The sequence below is a fragment of the Leptonychotes weddellii genome, chromosome 4 (genome assembly GCF_054177405.1).
Source record: "Leptonychotes weddellii isolate Sample4059 chromosome 4, ASM5417740v2, whole genome shotgun sequence".
In the NCBI taxonomy this organism is placed as follows: Eukaryota; Metazoa; Chordata; class Mammalia; order Carnivora; family Phocidae; genus Leptonychotes; species Leptonychotes weddellii.
In genome coordinates this window covers 97,302,855-97,319,626 of record NC_138372.1, presented here as the reverse complement: position 1 = coordinate 97,319,626, position 16,772 = coordinate 97,302,855, and the positions used below count along the sequence as shown (strand labels likewise).

The following is a 16,772-nucleotide window of genomic DNA, read 5'->3' as shown; positions in this document are numbered from 1 at the left end:
ACCTTTACCTTGTAGGTGATAGTATTCAACACCTTCCTTGGGTTCACTTAACTATTCAAGACAAACCTATTTTCAGTAACCAACAGAAGTTTCCACCTTTGTGAATTTGAAAAAAACTTACTTTTTCAGGTATTGGAGGAGTTGGTGTATGAACTGATCATAAAGCAGTTGAAGCAACATCAGAATACGATGGAAGACAAATTTATTGTGTGCTTGAACAAAGCAGTGAAGAACTTTCCTCCTCTTGCTGATAGGTAAGATGTCAGTTGTGGTGGATGTCCTGTTGCGGGAGAGGGTCTGCAACTGCCCTCTTACTCATTGGCCATGTCCACTGTTTAGGTTTATGAACACCGTCTTCTTCCTGCTGCCAAAATTTCATGGCGTGATGAAGACCCTCTGTCTGGAGGTGGTGCTGTGTCGTGCAGAGGAAATAACAGATCTCTACTTACAATTAAAGAGCAAGGATTTCATTCAAGTCATGAGACACAGGTAAGTGTGAAGCTAGCCCTATATTCTCAGAGGCAGCTGGCTCATAAAATTTTGATTTGTTCAGCTTTCTCCTTCAACTCAGAAAGAACTTGTAGGTTTTCATAAAATATATATTTGTTAAATTTTAATCAGAATTAAAGGTGGTGGGACCTGACCCTCCTGCCTCTGCTAACCTGGCACTTTGGAGAAGCCACATCTCAAGCATTGTCTAAGGCTCTTCTCAGATTTAAAATGCATGGTTTTGAGTTCTGTACCCATTTTGCCAACTAGGAGGCTTCCATTATTTGTTAAAAGTGTTCATTTATTTTCACATTATACTATTAAAATAAATATTAAAAGATGCTTTGATCACTTACAGTATTTTTATTTCTCTGTATTTATTTCTCTCTTCTTTTCCAGTCTTGTCTGTATACATATTTTTTTTTTAAAGATTTTATTTATTTATTTGACAGAGACACTGCGAGAGAAGGAGGAACACAAGCAGGGGGAGTGGGAGAGGGAGAAGCAGGCTTCCCACTGAGCAGGGAGGGTCATGACCCGAGCCAAAGGCAGACGCTTAACGACTGAGCCACCCAAGCGCCCCAGTGTATACGTATTTTTTACATAGGGACAAATTATTGATAAATGCCAATAACAAAGAATCTATGTTGTTACATTGTAATATCCTTCATTAGAAAATTATTCAGGGGCGCCTGGGTGGCTCAGTTGGTTAAGCGACTGCCTTCGGCTCAGGTCATGATCCTGGAGTCCCGGGATCGAGTCCCGCATCGGGCTCCCTGCTCAGCGGGGGTCTGCTTCTCCCTCTGACCCTCTTCCCTCTCGTGCTCTCTGTCTCTCATTCTCTCTCTCTCAAATAAATAAATAAATAATAAATAAATAAAATTATTCAGTATCTACTGTGTGTAAAGCATTAAGTTGGGTGCTTCAAGGAAGAAAAGATACATAAAAACAGGTGTACACAGTCGGGGCCCAGACTACCCTAACTTGCTTCTGACCTGCCAGGTGGCCTGACTAGCACTTGAAATCATTTTTTCAAAATGTGAGATCCTTTATATTTAGTTTATTTTGTTTGACATTTCAGGTTTTTTAAAATATGCTTTTATTTTAGAATAACTGTATATTTATAGAAAATTTGAAAGATAATACACAAAGTTCCCACATACCCTTCATCCAGTTTTTCTATGTCACATATCGTGGTACATTTGTCAAAACTAAGAAATTAACATCAGTAAATTAATGTTAACTAAACTAGATTTTATTTGGCTTTTACCAGTTTTCCCACTAATGTTCCTTTTTCTATTCCAGGATCCAATCCAGGATACCACAATGAATTAATTTAGTCATTTTTAATATTCTAGCTCATGATAATTTTTTAAGATATCAGTTTTATGTTTCCGTTGTAACAAATTTTGAAATACAGAAAAGCACAAAGAAAATGTTACCTGTCATATCTGAAAGTATAATAAAAGTTGTTAAATTTGTGTGTTTTAAAAAATCTCTCTTGTTACAGAGACGATGAAAGACAGAAAGTGTGTTTGGACATAATTTATATGATGAAGGCAAAATTGAAACCAACAGAACTCCGAGAACTTCTGAATCCTGTTGTAGAATTCATTTCTCATCCTTCTCCAGTGTGTAGGGAACAAATGTATAATATTCTAATGTGGGTTCATGACAATTACCGGTAAGGTGTACATGAACTTTCTTTTTTTTTAAGATGGGGTTGGTGGTAGAGGGGCAGAGGGAGAGGGAGAGTGAGAATCTTAAGCAGACACCACACTCAGCATGGAGCCCAACATGGGGCTCAATCTCACGATCCTGAGATCATGACCTGAGCCAAAATCAAGAGTTGGACACTTTACCGACTGAGCTACTCAGGCACCCCACTACATTAACATTTTATATTACTATTTTTAAGGGAGCATTTGGGTGCTTATAGCAGTCTGGAACAGATTATAATAATAAAACATTTTTAAACATGATTAATAATTAAAACAAGTTTATTTTAGTATATTGACATGTATCCTTATTTTAACTCCTTTTATGTACCTGTGGGATTTCAGAATGTGCAGTTACTGGTTGAGTTAGTTAATAGTGTAATTTGTTTTTATAGTTATCCCTTTAAAATTTACAAAATTAAGGAAATGATCTCTGTGGGATGTTTTCATCCTACAGGACTTCCATCACACCACTTCCCGTAGGGTGTGAGCCTGTCCTAGGACCTCTTAGCATTCCCAGGGAGCCCTCTGCAGCCCTCCTCCCATTACCACTCTGCCCCATGCACCTGAGCCCTATCACATTGCAGGTAGAGCTGTGACAGGCACTTGGATAGGCTTGCAGAGGCACCAAAGAAGGGTGTCAGGGTACATACTCATGAGGGTAGGTTCTGCTGTGATTTGGGAAGTTAAAGTACCATGGGAAAAGATTATTTTTTAATTCTGGATGGTGTTATCGGGATTGCACAAAAGTGATAGACAATATTAATGTTTTGTCATTTTGTTATTTTTTCTCAGAGATCCAGAAAGTCAAGCAGATGATGAGTCTCGGGAAGTATTTAAGTTGGCAAAAGATGTGTTGATTCAAGGGTTGATCGATGAGAACGCTGGGCTTCAGTATGTGCTTCTCCTGGAATAATTGGGCCAGGACAAATAAAGTTAGGGATATTTCTTCCTAGATTTGCACTGAGTATTTTTCAGCAGTTTTAGAATTATATTTATAGTATTAGCACTTTCTTTGCTTTCTCCATTCATAGTGTTTAATAAACCACATTAAGACTTAAAAATCCTGACAAGTTATTTTAATATAAAAGTCTTACAAAAGTGGTATGAATAAAGCTTTCTCTGCTCATGCAGTGAATCAGTGTCTCAAAATGAAAAAATCTGTAATGACGATTACTATGTTTCTCATTTAACTCAAATAGTTGAGATCACACTATACGTATTAATATTGAGTGAAATGTTTGAAACTTTAGAAATAAGAGAAAACTATAATATTGACTATATGGGGAAGTATAAATGATGATTATTTTCTTTCGGGTTTGGCCAGCAAACCCTGAGATGGTGAATGAAAGGATTTCTCCCAACACCTTCGTAGGAGAAAGGGGAGGCCTGGGGGCCAGACGCTCGAGTGGCGAAAGGCCTTGAGCCAAGCTCAGTCTCCGCTTTTATCATGAGTTTAACTAATACACCATGTGCAAGGCAAGGAGTTCGTGAAGTATGTGACCACTACAGGTGCCTGTATTTTAAACCCACACCCTGGATGAGACCCTTGAGCTCAGTAAGAATCCGGCTGCGTTCAGCCAAGAAACTTCAGAGGAGGCCCAGCATCCGGGTACTCCTCCTTTGATTTTCAATTAGTCTTATCCAGGGAGGCATATTCAAGTCAGGTTTTATCTATCCAGGCACTGTGAATCCTCAGTTTTCCTCTAAAATGCCAACCGTGTTAGTTTTATGAATGTTTTATTAAGTACTAATTATATAAGAAGGGACATAAACTTTTTGTATGGTTCTATATTTCAATTTTCCATTCTGCCACAATTTTAAACTCATTTTGCTTTTCAGAAATGCATTTGCATTTCATAAGCATTCATAAATTGTAAAACCTAACCTGTATTTTTCTTTAGCGGGGGGAAGGACAGAGGGGGAGAGAGAGAGTCTTAAGAGAGAGAGGATCACACTGTGTGGAGCCCAATGTGGGCTTTGATCTCACAACCCTGAGATCATGACCTGAAATCAAGAGTCAGACTCTTCATCACCTGAGCCACCCAGGCGCCCCGAGCCTAACCTGGTTTTTGTTTTTTTTTTTAAGATTTTATTTATTTATTTGACGGAGAGAGACACAGCGAGAGAGGGAACACAAGCAGAAGGAGTGGGAGAGGGAGAAGCAGGCTTCCCGCGGAGCAGGGAGCCCGATGCGGGGCTAGATCCCAGGACCCTGGGATCATGACCTGACCCGAAGGCAGACGCTTAAGGACTGAGCCACCCAGGTGCCCCCCCAACCTGGCTTTTAACTGGTTTAAGTTTTGAATATTTTATGGCACTAATTTTTGGAGTGAATTGTTTTAGCAAGGCAGTGAAGGAATACATATTTCTTAAGGTGTTTTCTCGGTTTCCAAATAGTTCATATTATATACTCATTGAAAACTTCCCAGACAGTAGAGATGAGAATAACATCATCCAGTTTTTCACCTCTTGTTAAATATGTTAAGGTTTTGGAATATTCCCTTCCTTCAGTGCATATTATTGTTCATAACTCAGATTAAACTCTTTATACAATTTTGGGTGTGGTTTTCCTCTGTGTTAAGCTTTATAGAGATGACAAACTGCCTTCTCCACATGACACTGTGTATAGGACATTCTTTCTTATTTGCCAGTATCTGAGAAATATGCTTCTTTCCTCTCTGCTTTTCAGATTAATTATTCGAAATTTCTGGAGCCATGAGACTAGATTACCTTCCAATATCTTGGACCGATTGTTGGCACTAAATTCCTTATATTCTCCGAAGATAGAAATGCACTTTTTAAGTTTAGCAACAGATTTTCTGCTTGAAATGACCAGCATGAGCCCAGATTATCCAAACCCTGTGTTTGAGCATCCTCTGTCAGAATGTGAATTTCAGGTGAAGTACTTATCTCTGTAATAATAAATTTTATAAGCTTTTCCTGTCTTTTAGTCAACAAACATTTTCTAATAGAGTTAAACTAGCTGTCTTTTATTGAAATATAAATGACGTATGACATATTAGTTTCAGGTGTACAACATGATTTGATATTTGTTTGTATTGTGAGATGATCACCACAGTAACCCTGGTTAACATCCATCACCACATAGTTACAAATATTTTATCCTTGTGATGAGAACTTTTAACATCTACTCTCTTAGCAACTTTCAAATATATAATACAGTATTATTAACTATAGTCACCGTGCTACACATTCTATCTCCATGACTTATTTATTTTTTAACTGGAAGTTTGTACCTTTTGACCCCCTTCACCCATGTCCCCTTCCCCCCATCCTCTGCCTCTGGCAATCACCAGTCTGTTCTCTATATCTATCAGTTCACTTTTTTTTTGTTTTGATGTTGTTGTTTAGATTCCACATGTGAGATCATGTGGTATTCGCCTTTCTCTGTCTGAAATATTTCACTTAGCATAATGCCCTCAAGGTCCATCCATGTTGTCACAGATGGCAAATTTCCTTCTTTTTTATGATTCAATAATAGTCCATTGTATATGTGTGTATATGTGTACACACACATACACATCACATTATCTTTATCCATTCATCCATCGATGGATACTAAGGTTACTTCAACGTCTTGGTTACTTTGAATAACGCTGCAGTGAGCATAGAGGTACATATATCTTTTTGAGTTAGTGTTTTGTTTCCTTTGGATAAATACCCAGAAGTAGAATAGCTGGATCATTTCTTTTTTTAATTTTTTGAGGACCTCTATACTGTTTTCCTTAGTGTTTGCACCAATTTATATTCCCACCAACAGTGTATAAGGGTTTCCTCTTCTCCACGTCCTCACCAACACTTGTCATTTCTTATCTTTTTTATCATAGCCACCTGACAGATGAGAGGTGATATCCCATTGTGATTTTGTTTTGTGTTTCCCTGATGATTAGTGATACTGGGCTTCTTATTTTACTTGGAATACTCAACACATTCCTTTCTGAAACACATTTGCTTCAGCCTCATCTGCTCACACTCTTCATATGCTCACACTTGTCCCCCTTTCAGCCTCCACTTAGATTTTCCTTTCTCCATAATGCCATTCTCCTTCCTCATCAGTCTCCCCATCAATTTGGTAGATACCGAGTTTGCATTTTCTCCTGGCAGGCTTAACAACCTGTGATGATTTACATATATGGACGTGCTCACTTCATCTCTGCCAACCTGGGCAGCAGAGCCTGACTGTTTTGCTTGCACTTGTCCTAGTGACTTTCCTAGTGTCGAGCACATGGTAGGACTTTGGAAGGAGTTGAGCCCTTTAGCTTGTTACTGTTGTGGTGCCATTATTGAGGTGGCATTAAGCCATTTAATGCAAAATGTGAAGGAGGAGAAATACGGTTTTTCTCCCCCAGTACTAATCAGTATTTCTAGTTGGCAAATAATTATTTAGTTAAAATTTTTAAATTCAGAAAGGTGGTTCTTCAGCTGCTTCCCACAGAGATACATGAAATTATAGTACATATTTGCTGATAGTAGCAATGGATTTTAATAAAAATATTTCAGTGTTGCTAAAGAAGGACCATTATTTCACTTGGAGCTCTCTTACGTGCAGGAATATACCATTGATTCTGACTGGCGTTTCCGAAGTACTGTTCTCACTCCAATGTTTATTGAGACTCAAGCCTCCCAAAGTGCTCTCCAGGCCCGGACCCAGGAGGGATCCCTCCCAGCTCAAGGGGTGATGGCTAAGCAGATACGGGCCACCCAACAACAGTATGACTTCACACCTACACAAACTGCAGGTAACTGTCCACCTGAACACCTGCCTGCTCTGCACCAGGCAATATGATCTGTGGAAGTGGCCTCTACTGCAAGAACATTGACTGTAAGAGAAGTGAAACAATAATAGTAAAAAGTGGTAAGAACCACAGAAAAGATACATCAGTCAAAGGAGAAAAGCATTGGGGTTCCAAGAGTCATCAAATTCTTAGAGTTGGAAGGGGGAGGGCTGAGGAGGAGTGATGGGGAGCTGGTGTTTAAAGGATATGGAGTTTCTGTTTAAGAAGATGGAAGGTGCTCTGGAGGTGAATTGAGGCGATGGTTGCCCAACTGTGTGACACCATAGTACTGTACACTTTAAATGGTTAAAATAGTTAATTTGGTGTTCTCTAAATTTTCGGTAAAAAAAACAAAGGGATTATTTTTGACTAGGAAAAACAAAAGTTACAGTACATGTATGTTTTATTTTGGTTTTGTCCAGAAAAATCCATTTAGTGCATCATATTTAAAATCCCTTATCTCAAAAGCAAAGTACTGAAGAGCTAAACCAAAATCATTTACTGTGTTTATAGTTTATTAAACTTTTCTTTTTTAAATCATTCACCTATTTCCTTTGATCAGAGAAGTACAAGTTGTGGAGTAAAACACCTAAATCATTTCATATAAGCATTTCAAATGTTTTTCCCTTAAATGAATTTTTTCATGTTCCATTGGTTCTAGAAGTACGAATGATTTGAATAATTACCATAGATATTTTATGACATTATATTAGAAGTCATGAATCTTTAGTACCTTATAGTAGATACAAAGTATCATTCCTATAATGATCACAGTGGCTTGAAAGGAGTGCATGGGGTGTTTCCTGCTTCACAAATGAGGACACTGAGGCTCAGACACCTAAGCTTCCTTGGGTTGCTCACTAGTAACCTGAGAGAGCTTCTGCCCAGTGTCTTTCTGCTGTGACGTGGCTGTCTCCCTGGAGGAGCTGTCCCCAGTGACTATGGCAGGTGAGCCCGTGGAGGCCCCAGGTGCCACCAGGATGATACATCCCTTGTCGCTCACAGTGTGTCTGGCAGTTGGCACTGCTCCAGATGCAGTGCTGGGGTGGTATGGGCTTGGCAGGGTTGTGCAGTGCTGAGCATGCTGTGACATGCTCTGGTCATGCCTGTTTGTAGATGGCAGAAGCTCCTTTAATTGGCTAACTGGGAGCAGTATTGACCCACTGGTGGATTATACAGTCTCCTCATCATTGGATTCCTCATCTTCCTCCTTGCTGTTTGTCCACAAGAGGAGTGAAAAGTTACAGAGAGCACCCTTGAAGTCAGTGGGACCTGATTTTGGGAAAAAAAGGCTGGGCCTTCCAGGAGATGAGGTGGATAACAAAGCAAAAGGTAAAGTAAGCTTGCTGAAATATACTTAAAATAAGTTAATGCAGAAGATTAGATAAAGTACATTTCTGACTGCATTCACGTTTCCTTATAACCTGTGAATAAGCCAATTAAAATTTAATTCGGGGGCTCTGGGATGGCTCAGTCAATAGAGAATGCAACTCTTAATCTTGGGGTCATGAGTTCGAGCCCCATGTTGGGGGTAGAGTTTACTTAAAAAAATAATAAAATTTAATTCAGTAAATGTTGTTTGGGCACTTACCACGTTGAAAGCCTAGTTTGAGGTGTTCCAGAAAAGCTACTGAGTAAATTGGACTCAGTCCATTCATTTAGTGACTTTCTGAACATCAGGGCTTGGTAAGTAAACAGGTAGGTGACCTTGAGATGAGGCAGAATTAGTAAGTCTCAGAGAGAGAGAATGAGAGAGTGCCAGGAAGACCTGGGGAAGAGGCCGCCTTTGGGACTAACCTTGGGAGCTAGGGGTGTGGGAAGAGGGAGGGTAAACAAGGACTGAGGCAGGAAGTGTGGAGCATGTTTGGGAAGGGGAGGGGACCCAGATCAGCTTAAGATTGTTTAAGGACTGGCAGGCCTTGTAGAAGTCTAGCCTGTGGGACAAGCCCACTGGGAGCATAGAGCAGACAGCTAGGGATGTGGGCCTGCAGCTATAGGAGGCAACCAAGGCTTTCTGTAGTGAACCAAGCAGACAGGCAGGGTTCTCTGGATGACCTCTTGGAGGGGGTCTACATGGAGCAGCATGTGGGGTGCCTGAAGAGGCCCTGGAGGCCAAGGCCACAGGCACCCCCACCCCACCACACACCCAGGGTCCTGGTGGGGAAGATGAGGGGAGATGTGTCACAGGGGCTGCAGGGAAGTGCTAGCAGAGCTCTAAGACCCAATACTGGCTGAAAAGCAACTCAGCTTTTTATGAGAGTGGCAGCTCTGGGAGTGAGTCAAAGCCCAGAGGAAGAAAACGGAGAGAGAGAAAAGGTCCCAACACAGAGCCTTGGGGAAATGCCAACCATATGAATTTAGATATAAAGAAATAAAAATAGGAGCAAGGATAAATTCCTTTTATTTTTTTTTCTTTTTAAGTTTTTTATTTTAATCGCAGTATAGTTAACATACATTGTTATATTAGTTTCAGATGTACAGTAACATAGTGATTCAACAATTCTATACATCATTACTCAGTGATCATGATAAGTGTACCCTTAATCCACTTCCCTTACTTCACTCATCCTCCCACCCACCTCCCCTCAGATATGCTTTATTTTATTTATTTTTTAAGATTTTTTTAAGTAATCTCTATACCCAACATGGAGCTCAAACTCACAACCCCAAGATCAAGAGTTGCACACTCTACTGACAGAGCCAGCCAGGTGCCCCTGATACCCTTTATTTTAAATGAGTAAGGGTAAATTCCTTTAGGAACTAAACACATACATGAAATACTTTCCTCATTTCCAACCACTCTTTTTCACATTTATGTTGCAGATCTGTGGCCATACATAATTTTGTGAATTAATGTAGGTGAGGTAAATCTAGCTTGCTTTCTCTCACCACTCTGGGTTTAAGGGGGCTAATGAGCCCCCTCCTGCTCTGTCTGTTCTGCTCCCTGCTTGCTTGCCTCCCACCAGTCTTCTTTCTTTTATATCCTCTTCCTCTGCTGTTCCTCTGCCAGACTGTCATCCAACCAGAGTGCATAGTTCTCTTGTCGTTCTGTAACTGACGATGAAAGTCCCGAAGTTAAAATGCAGTCCCAGAATGACTATATTACTTTCCCGTGACTCATGAAGTATCTTGCTCACCTCAAACCCATGGCACATATATCTTCCCACAGAATTGTTGAGGTGTGCATTTGGGGCAGCCTGAAGTTCAGTTAATGCTTGATGATTGCCCATGACCCACTCTTCTGAATGGGGAAGAGGCTCAGAAAACAGAGGGAACTGGCTGAGGATGGCAGCATAGTCCACAACTCAAACTGTTGAGCAGTTTTTCCCTGTCTTTATTGACCTTGTATAGAAATTAAGGAGGATAAGAGGTAAAACCTAATTTTTAAACCATTTTCCTTAAAAGTTTTATATATGAATTTGAAAAAACTCATAGAACTGAGTAAGCAAAATGAATACTGTCAGCTATCCATTTTAATTGGATTAATATATTTGAATCTCCCCTTGTACCTTTGTAGATACAAAATATTTCCCATACTGTCTGTCTTCTTTGGGGTTTATGTATTTTCTTGCCTAAAGAGGAATATTTGGAAGTTCATAAAATTTGGTAAATTAATCCTTACTATGATACTATTTATTATTGACATTTAAAAATGAAATTGTAGGGCGCCTGGGTGGCTCAGTTGGTTAGGAGACTGCCTTCGGCTCAGGTCATGATCCTGGAGTCCCGGGATCGAGTCCCGCATCAGGCTCCCTGCTCGGTGGGGAGTCTGCTTCTCCCTCTGGCCCTCCTCCCTCTCATGCTCTCTGTCTCTCATTCTCTCTCTCTCTCAAATAAATAAATAAAATCTTTAAAAAAAAAAAAAAAATGAAATTGTAACCTGATTAAGATATCACTTTTCAACCATTATATTCTTTATTACAGTTTCCTTTAGTTATTTGTATCATAGTAATACATGCCTATAGTTTAAAGAGTCAAATACTTTGCCAAAGCTTTCTAGAAGAAACAGCAACCCTCCCTACCCATTTCCCAAATTCCAGATACAACCACTTCCGTATCTCCAATATTGCTACCCTACCTTTTTTTTCTTTCAGTATTAGTCATTCTCTTTTAGCTTGCATTATGAACATTGAGGCTCTGGCTCCTTCTTGTCCCTCACCCTCACCTACCACACACATACAATGAATTCTTCCTGTGCCCTCATCCTCTGATATAATTATGTCTTAATCTTCGTTTCATCAGTAGTTTTCTCTCATTTTGACTACATAAATACTATGTGTGTTCAAGGCATAGTACTACTATGATTATTTTTCCTTTCTTGTACAATAATTTTTCCTGGGCATTAATAATTATTTTGGTTTAGATTTCTACATATTATTACTTGATTTCCTCTGAGTTGTACCACTGTGTTTTACTTTTACCCAACACATAAATGTTTCATCTCAAAAGAAATCTCTCCTGGAGGTTCTGAGCCACCCTGATCCAGGCTACTTGCTCTTGGGGTGTCTGCTCAGCTATGGTCTAGAGACCACCTCTTCATCCTGAGGGTCTTTTCACCTCTCTTGGATCTGATTCTTCTTCCTTGGCTTGTTCCTTCTTTCTGGTGAAGCACTTCTTGAGTATTCCTGAGAAAAGGGGTCAGAAACAGCTGTTTTTGGTGCTTTGATGGCACTCATACCTGCTGGGTAATTTAGCTATAGAATTTTGAGTGTGAATTCATCAGGGTTCCCTAGTCCCCAGGGTTGGGTTGGGAAACCTGGTGGCATTCATTTCGTTGATTCTTTGTAAGAATTGGACTTTTTTCTCTGCAGAAGATCTTAGGATCCTTTCTTTTAAATCAATTAGGAAATTTCACAGAGGGTCCTTTGGAGCATGCAGGTCTGTTTTAGTCCATTTTTCTGGGCACTAGGAGGGTCCTTTCAGACTGCTAACACATTTTCCAGTTCTAGAATATTTTTTCTTGGATGATTTAGTTGATGATTTTCTCATATCAGTTTTCTTTTTGGAATCCTGTTGCTTGGATATCAGACCTTATCAGATCTTGTAATTGTCTTGGTTTTTTTTTTTTTTCCTTTTTGCTTTGTATTCTGGGAAATCACTTTAACCTATCTTCTAACCCTTGCTTTTAAGTTATGATATCATATTTTTAGTTTCCATGAGCTTTTTATATTCTCTGAATGCCTTTCCAGTCCTTGATCCACTGTTGCAATTTCTACTTTTGTTTTTTTGATAAATGATAATATTTTGAAATTTTTTTCCCCTGGATGGACTGCTTTCAACAGTTGCTCTTTCTCTATTGCTTTTTTGTTTTGTTTTTTCGTTTCTGTCTTTCATGTTTGAAGCTTTCCTCAAAATGTCTGGTGACTTGGCTTTTTGCTTATACTCCCAGATGGGGCACTAAAAAGCCATTTGGAATAGCTACACATTGGGAATGTGGAGGTCAGACTAGACCAGGACACTGAAACTCCTGACGTGTTGATATCGTTGCCTGTGCTTTTGTGCTGGTGGATTACCCAGAGGCAAAATCTCCAGTCTCTTGCCTGCAGGCTAGCAGGCCAGGGTGCCAGCACTCTAGACGCCAAGCAGAAGCAGGCAGCTGCAGGTTCCAGAAGGCCTTGTGGTCGCTCATGGTGTAGTAGCTGTGCCGGCCCTGTGCACCCATGGGCCGTGTGTCCTCTCCCAGGGTCCGCACCTGCAGCACGAGGGGCAGTGCTTTCTAACCACACCTCCTGCTGCAGCCTCATTTTCCTCCCTTCCCGTAGACCTGCCTGCTGCTGCCAGGTCCTAAGCCTTCCAGGTCTTCTCCACTGTGCTTGCTTTGTCCCTGTTCTCTGCATGGTGGCACTGGGGTTGGGCTGAGTTAGTGACAACTTTCTACTCTCTAGCTTCCAAAACTGGTTAGTGGTCTCCTCTGCTATTCTCTGTTCTTCATAGACTTATGCCATTAAAACAAAACAGAACCGCTAGATGAAAGTAAAAAATGGAGGTAAGCAAATAATTCTACTTTTATTTTAGGGTATTCTAGAAAGGAGGTAAAGTAAACTACAAACGTCAAATTGGCTATCTGTAACAAACCTTTATATTCTTCAGGTATAGACAATCGGGCAGAAATATTAAGATTACGCAGACGATTTATAAAGGACCAAGAAAAGCTCAGTTTGATCTATACCAGAAAGAGTATTGCTGAACAAAAACGAGAGAAGGTTTGTATCTGTTTCGAGAATTTGAGTGGTCAGAGATATTTACTTTATATCAAAGGATATATACTAAAGAAATAAGTTTCTTGTCAGATATTTCTTCCATAACAAAATTACAGAAGCAGCACTATGAGTTAAAGTTACTTATGAACCAAAGATTATTCCTCTGACTAATGTAGATGTAAAGGACAGTTGTGACTCACTAATGAGGTCATGGGAATCTTGGAATGGGGCCTGTGTGGGTAGTCCTTTGGATCTGCGGTATGTTGTGGCTCACAGGCACTGCCAGGACCTCATACCTGCCCCTTATCTCAGACTCACTGCAGCTTGGCTTTGTTCTTCTCTGTGACAGCCTGGCTTTCTCCATGTGATAGAGACACAGCCTCCAATCATTCCTGAATGGTCTTACAACTTTAGCTGCTGGGAAGAATTAGCCAGAGCCTTGACCCACCTTGGGTCTGGAGCCACTGTGGGACCACATTACAACCAGCCACTCTCCTAGGGGTACCTGGATAAAGAGGGAATGGTGAGCCCAGAGAAAGCGGTGAGCAGGCCAGGCAGATGGTCCAGGGTTATCTGCTGAAAGCAGTTGACCTAGCATGGCATAAATTAAACGTTTATCAAAATGTGGAAATAATGAAAGAGTTTGTTTAGCCATAGCTTCAGTATTACTTACAAATCAGTAATTATGACAAAATTTTCAAGAAAGACAAGATTGTGAGTTAAAAAAAAAACCTGAGTTTGTTCTAATTCAGTTTAAATACTCAGTCACTTAATTAACTTGCAAATCTGAGTATGAAGTAGTTGAATGGTTCCACTATATCTTCTGTGGAAAGAAAAGGTACATTTCATCTTTCTCTTGTCTCTGTAAGTACAGCTATTCTCTTGAAGATGAGGGTCCAAAATCAGTGCCCCACAGTCATCCCACCTCCTTCTCACTGGCCCCACCACACGTGGAGAGCGTTCTGCTTTTTCCACTCGGAGAAGTAACCACAAGCTACTAATTAAGCCTGAAACCTAAGTAGGTGTGCCTGAAGGAAATAACAAGCAGAATATAAACAGAAGGAAAAGATAAAATCAGGATTGTTGGGTAGAAATCACAGGGAGATATTTTGGTCTGATACAAAGAAAGTCCTTTAAATAATAAATGTGGAATGGCCTGCTGTGTGAGGCCATGCATTCCCTGTGACACAGCTGTTTTCATCTGAAGTGGCTGACCTCTCGGTAAGAATGGCATGGAGGTAATCAGGCATCAAAAGTCCATGCGCTTTATTTGTTGGGAGCATTGTGCTCAGTGTCAGGCACTACTCTCAATGCTAGTGGTACAGAGGCAAATATAATACAAGCATTCATGGAGCTACAACCCAGGGTGTACAACAGAACAACAATAACAAAAAAAATGAATGAGTTAAGATTATAACGTGCAGTGTTGAAATTAAGTGATGACTATGTGTGGGAAGACTGTTAAAGAGGAAGTGAGAAAGCAAGCCTCTTTGAAGATGATATCAGAGATGGGAACCAAATGATGAGAGAAAAACTGTGAAAAGACATTCTAGGCAGAGATGAACAGGTCCCACAGTCTTGTGTGGTGGGGGGTCGGGGGTGACTCAAGAGCAGGTTCAAGGCTAGTCTGGCCTGAGCAGGTGAGCAGGGTAGGGAGGAGCTGGGATTTAGGGGCTGTGGTGATATCACTGGGCCTGATAGCCAAGGTTTTTTTTTTTTTAAAGAGGAAGTAAGAGGAAGTACAGCCCTCTGAGATATGGCTTTAAAAAGTTTTAATTCAAGTTCTCTGAGTTTATAAATATTCACATTATTTTGTGATGAATATTTAAATAATCTTCTTACTACTCATTTGATAGCAATTTTTATTTTGGATTTATTGTCTACCATAGACTGTAGTGACCAAACCATTTTGGATAAAAATTGTCATCAGGATCACCTTTATGTTAAAGATAAGTACTGACCAATTGTTTCATAGTTCATGCACTACAGATTTCTTCAGTAAGAATTCTAATCTTCTTTCTCTGGTTCTAATGATTATAGGAGATTAAGAGTGAATTAAAAATGAAGCACGATGCCCAAGTCATTTTGTACAGGAGTTACCGTCAAGGAGACCTTCCTGACATTCAGATTAAATACAGTAGCCTGATCACCCCCTTGCAAGCTGTGGCCCAGGTTGGTCCTTGAATGCTGCATTTTTCTATTGACAGATTAAAACTGTTTAACAGTTTCAGGGGGCTACTATGTGCAAGGAGAAATGGTTGATGCTACACTGTATCATAAATGAGGTGTTGATTTGTCTTTAAAAATGGACTTGGTTAAAAGACATTGGTCCAGGTCTTGGCCTGCTGTTTCCTGGCTCTAAAACTTCTTTTCACAGGTGCAACTCACTTAGAGTCATCTAGAAGATAGCCCTGCAGGTGGGATCCTTGTCAAGACATTTAATGCTCTGAGACACAGCTTCTTCATCTATAAAACCAGGGAGTGAAATCTATTTTTCTTACCAATAATGTTGGTCAGTGAAATAATGTGTAATAAATTTTAAAATGCTAAGCCACTTAAATCATTGCTTATACAAGATCCTTTTGGAGGGCTGGGGGGATCAGGAGACTATCAGTTTATGGGTGGGATTAGTATTTTACTTCTCTGTTAATTTTCTTTTTTTTTTTTTTTTTTAAAGATTTTATTTATTTATTTGAAAGAGAGAGAAACAGCATGAGAGGGGAGAGAGCCAGAGGGAGAAGCAGGCTCCCCGCTGAGCCAGGAGCCCGATGTGGGACTCGATCCCAGGATTCCGGGATCATGACCTGAGCTGAAGGCAGTTGCTTAACCAACTGAGCTACCCAGGCACCCTCTGTTAATTTTCTTAATAGCAGAGGATTGGAAATATTTTTCTAAGTTGTTAGGGTTGAGAGTGAATGAAGTTTTCTAGCTGAATTCTCTGACAAAACCAGGATATTTATTCCCAGAAAGCCTAATTAATATTCCTTTCACTTTTATCAAAAAAACTTTAAAATTATGCTAGGTGCTGAAATATAATGCCTTATATTTTATTATATGTAAATTTTCAGAACTAATATTATGTGTAATACTAAGTTATATCTGCATAGTCTTTTACTCTTTTTTTAAGCTTTTTATTTAATCTGAATAAATATAGATTGACAGGAATTTGCAAAAATAGTACTTAGTCCCATATACTCTTTTTTTTGTTTTTTTTAGTCCCATATACTCTTTTTTTTTTAATTTTTTTATTCTTATGTTAATCCCCATACATTATTACATCATTAGTTTTAGATATAGTGTTCCATGATACATTGTTTGTGCATAACACCCAGTGCTCCATGCAGAATGTGCCCTCCTCAATACCCATCACCAGGCTAACCCATCCTCCCACCCCCCTCCCCTCTAGAACCCTCTGTTTGTTTTTCAGAGTCCATCGTCTCTCATAGTTCGTCTACCCCTCCGATTTCCCCCCCTTCGTTCTTCCCCTCCTGCTACCTTCTTCTTCTTCTTCTTTTTTTTTTTTCTTAATATATATTGCATTACTTGTTTCAGAGGTACAGATCTGA

General features: G+C 39.8%; 1 protein-coding gene across 1 annotated transcript in view; it reads left to right on the top strand.

Annotated features, from left to right (window-relative positions):
• PRKDC (protein kinase, DNA-activated, catalytic subunit) overlaps positions 1–16,772 on the top strand; it is a gene marked incomplete at its 5' end in the record, with an annotated part of 225,068 nt that overhangs the window by 142,724 nt on the left and 65,572 nt on the right. Inside the window, 10 exon segments of the mRNA XM_081817118.1 lie at positions 130–254; positions 340–489; positions 2,000–2,173; positions 3,003–3,101; positions 4,900–5,107; positions 6,781–6,970; positions 8,123–8,338; positions 13,097–13,209; positions 15,247–15,463; positions 15,689–15,722. Of these exon segments, the coding sequence (XP_081673244.1) occupies positions 130–254; positions 340–489; positions 2,000–2,173; positions 3,003–3,101; positions 4,900–5,107; positions 6,781–6,970; positions 8,123–8,338; positions 13,097–13,209; positions 15,247–15,463; positions 15,689–15,722 (1,526 nt within the window).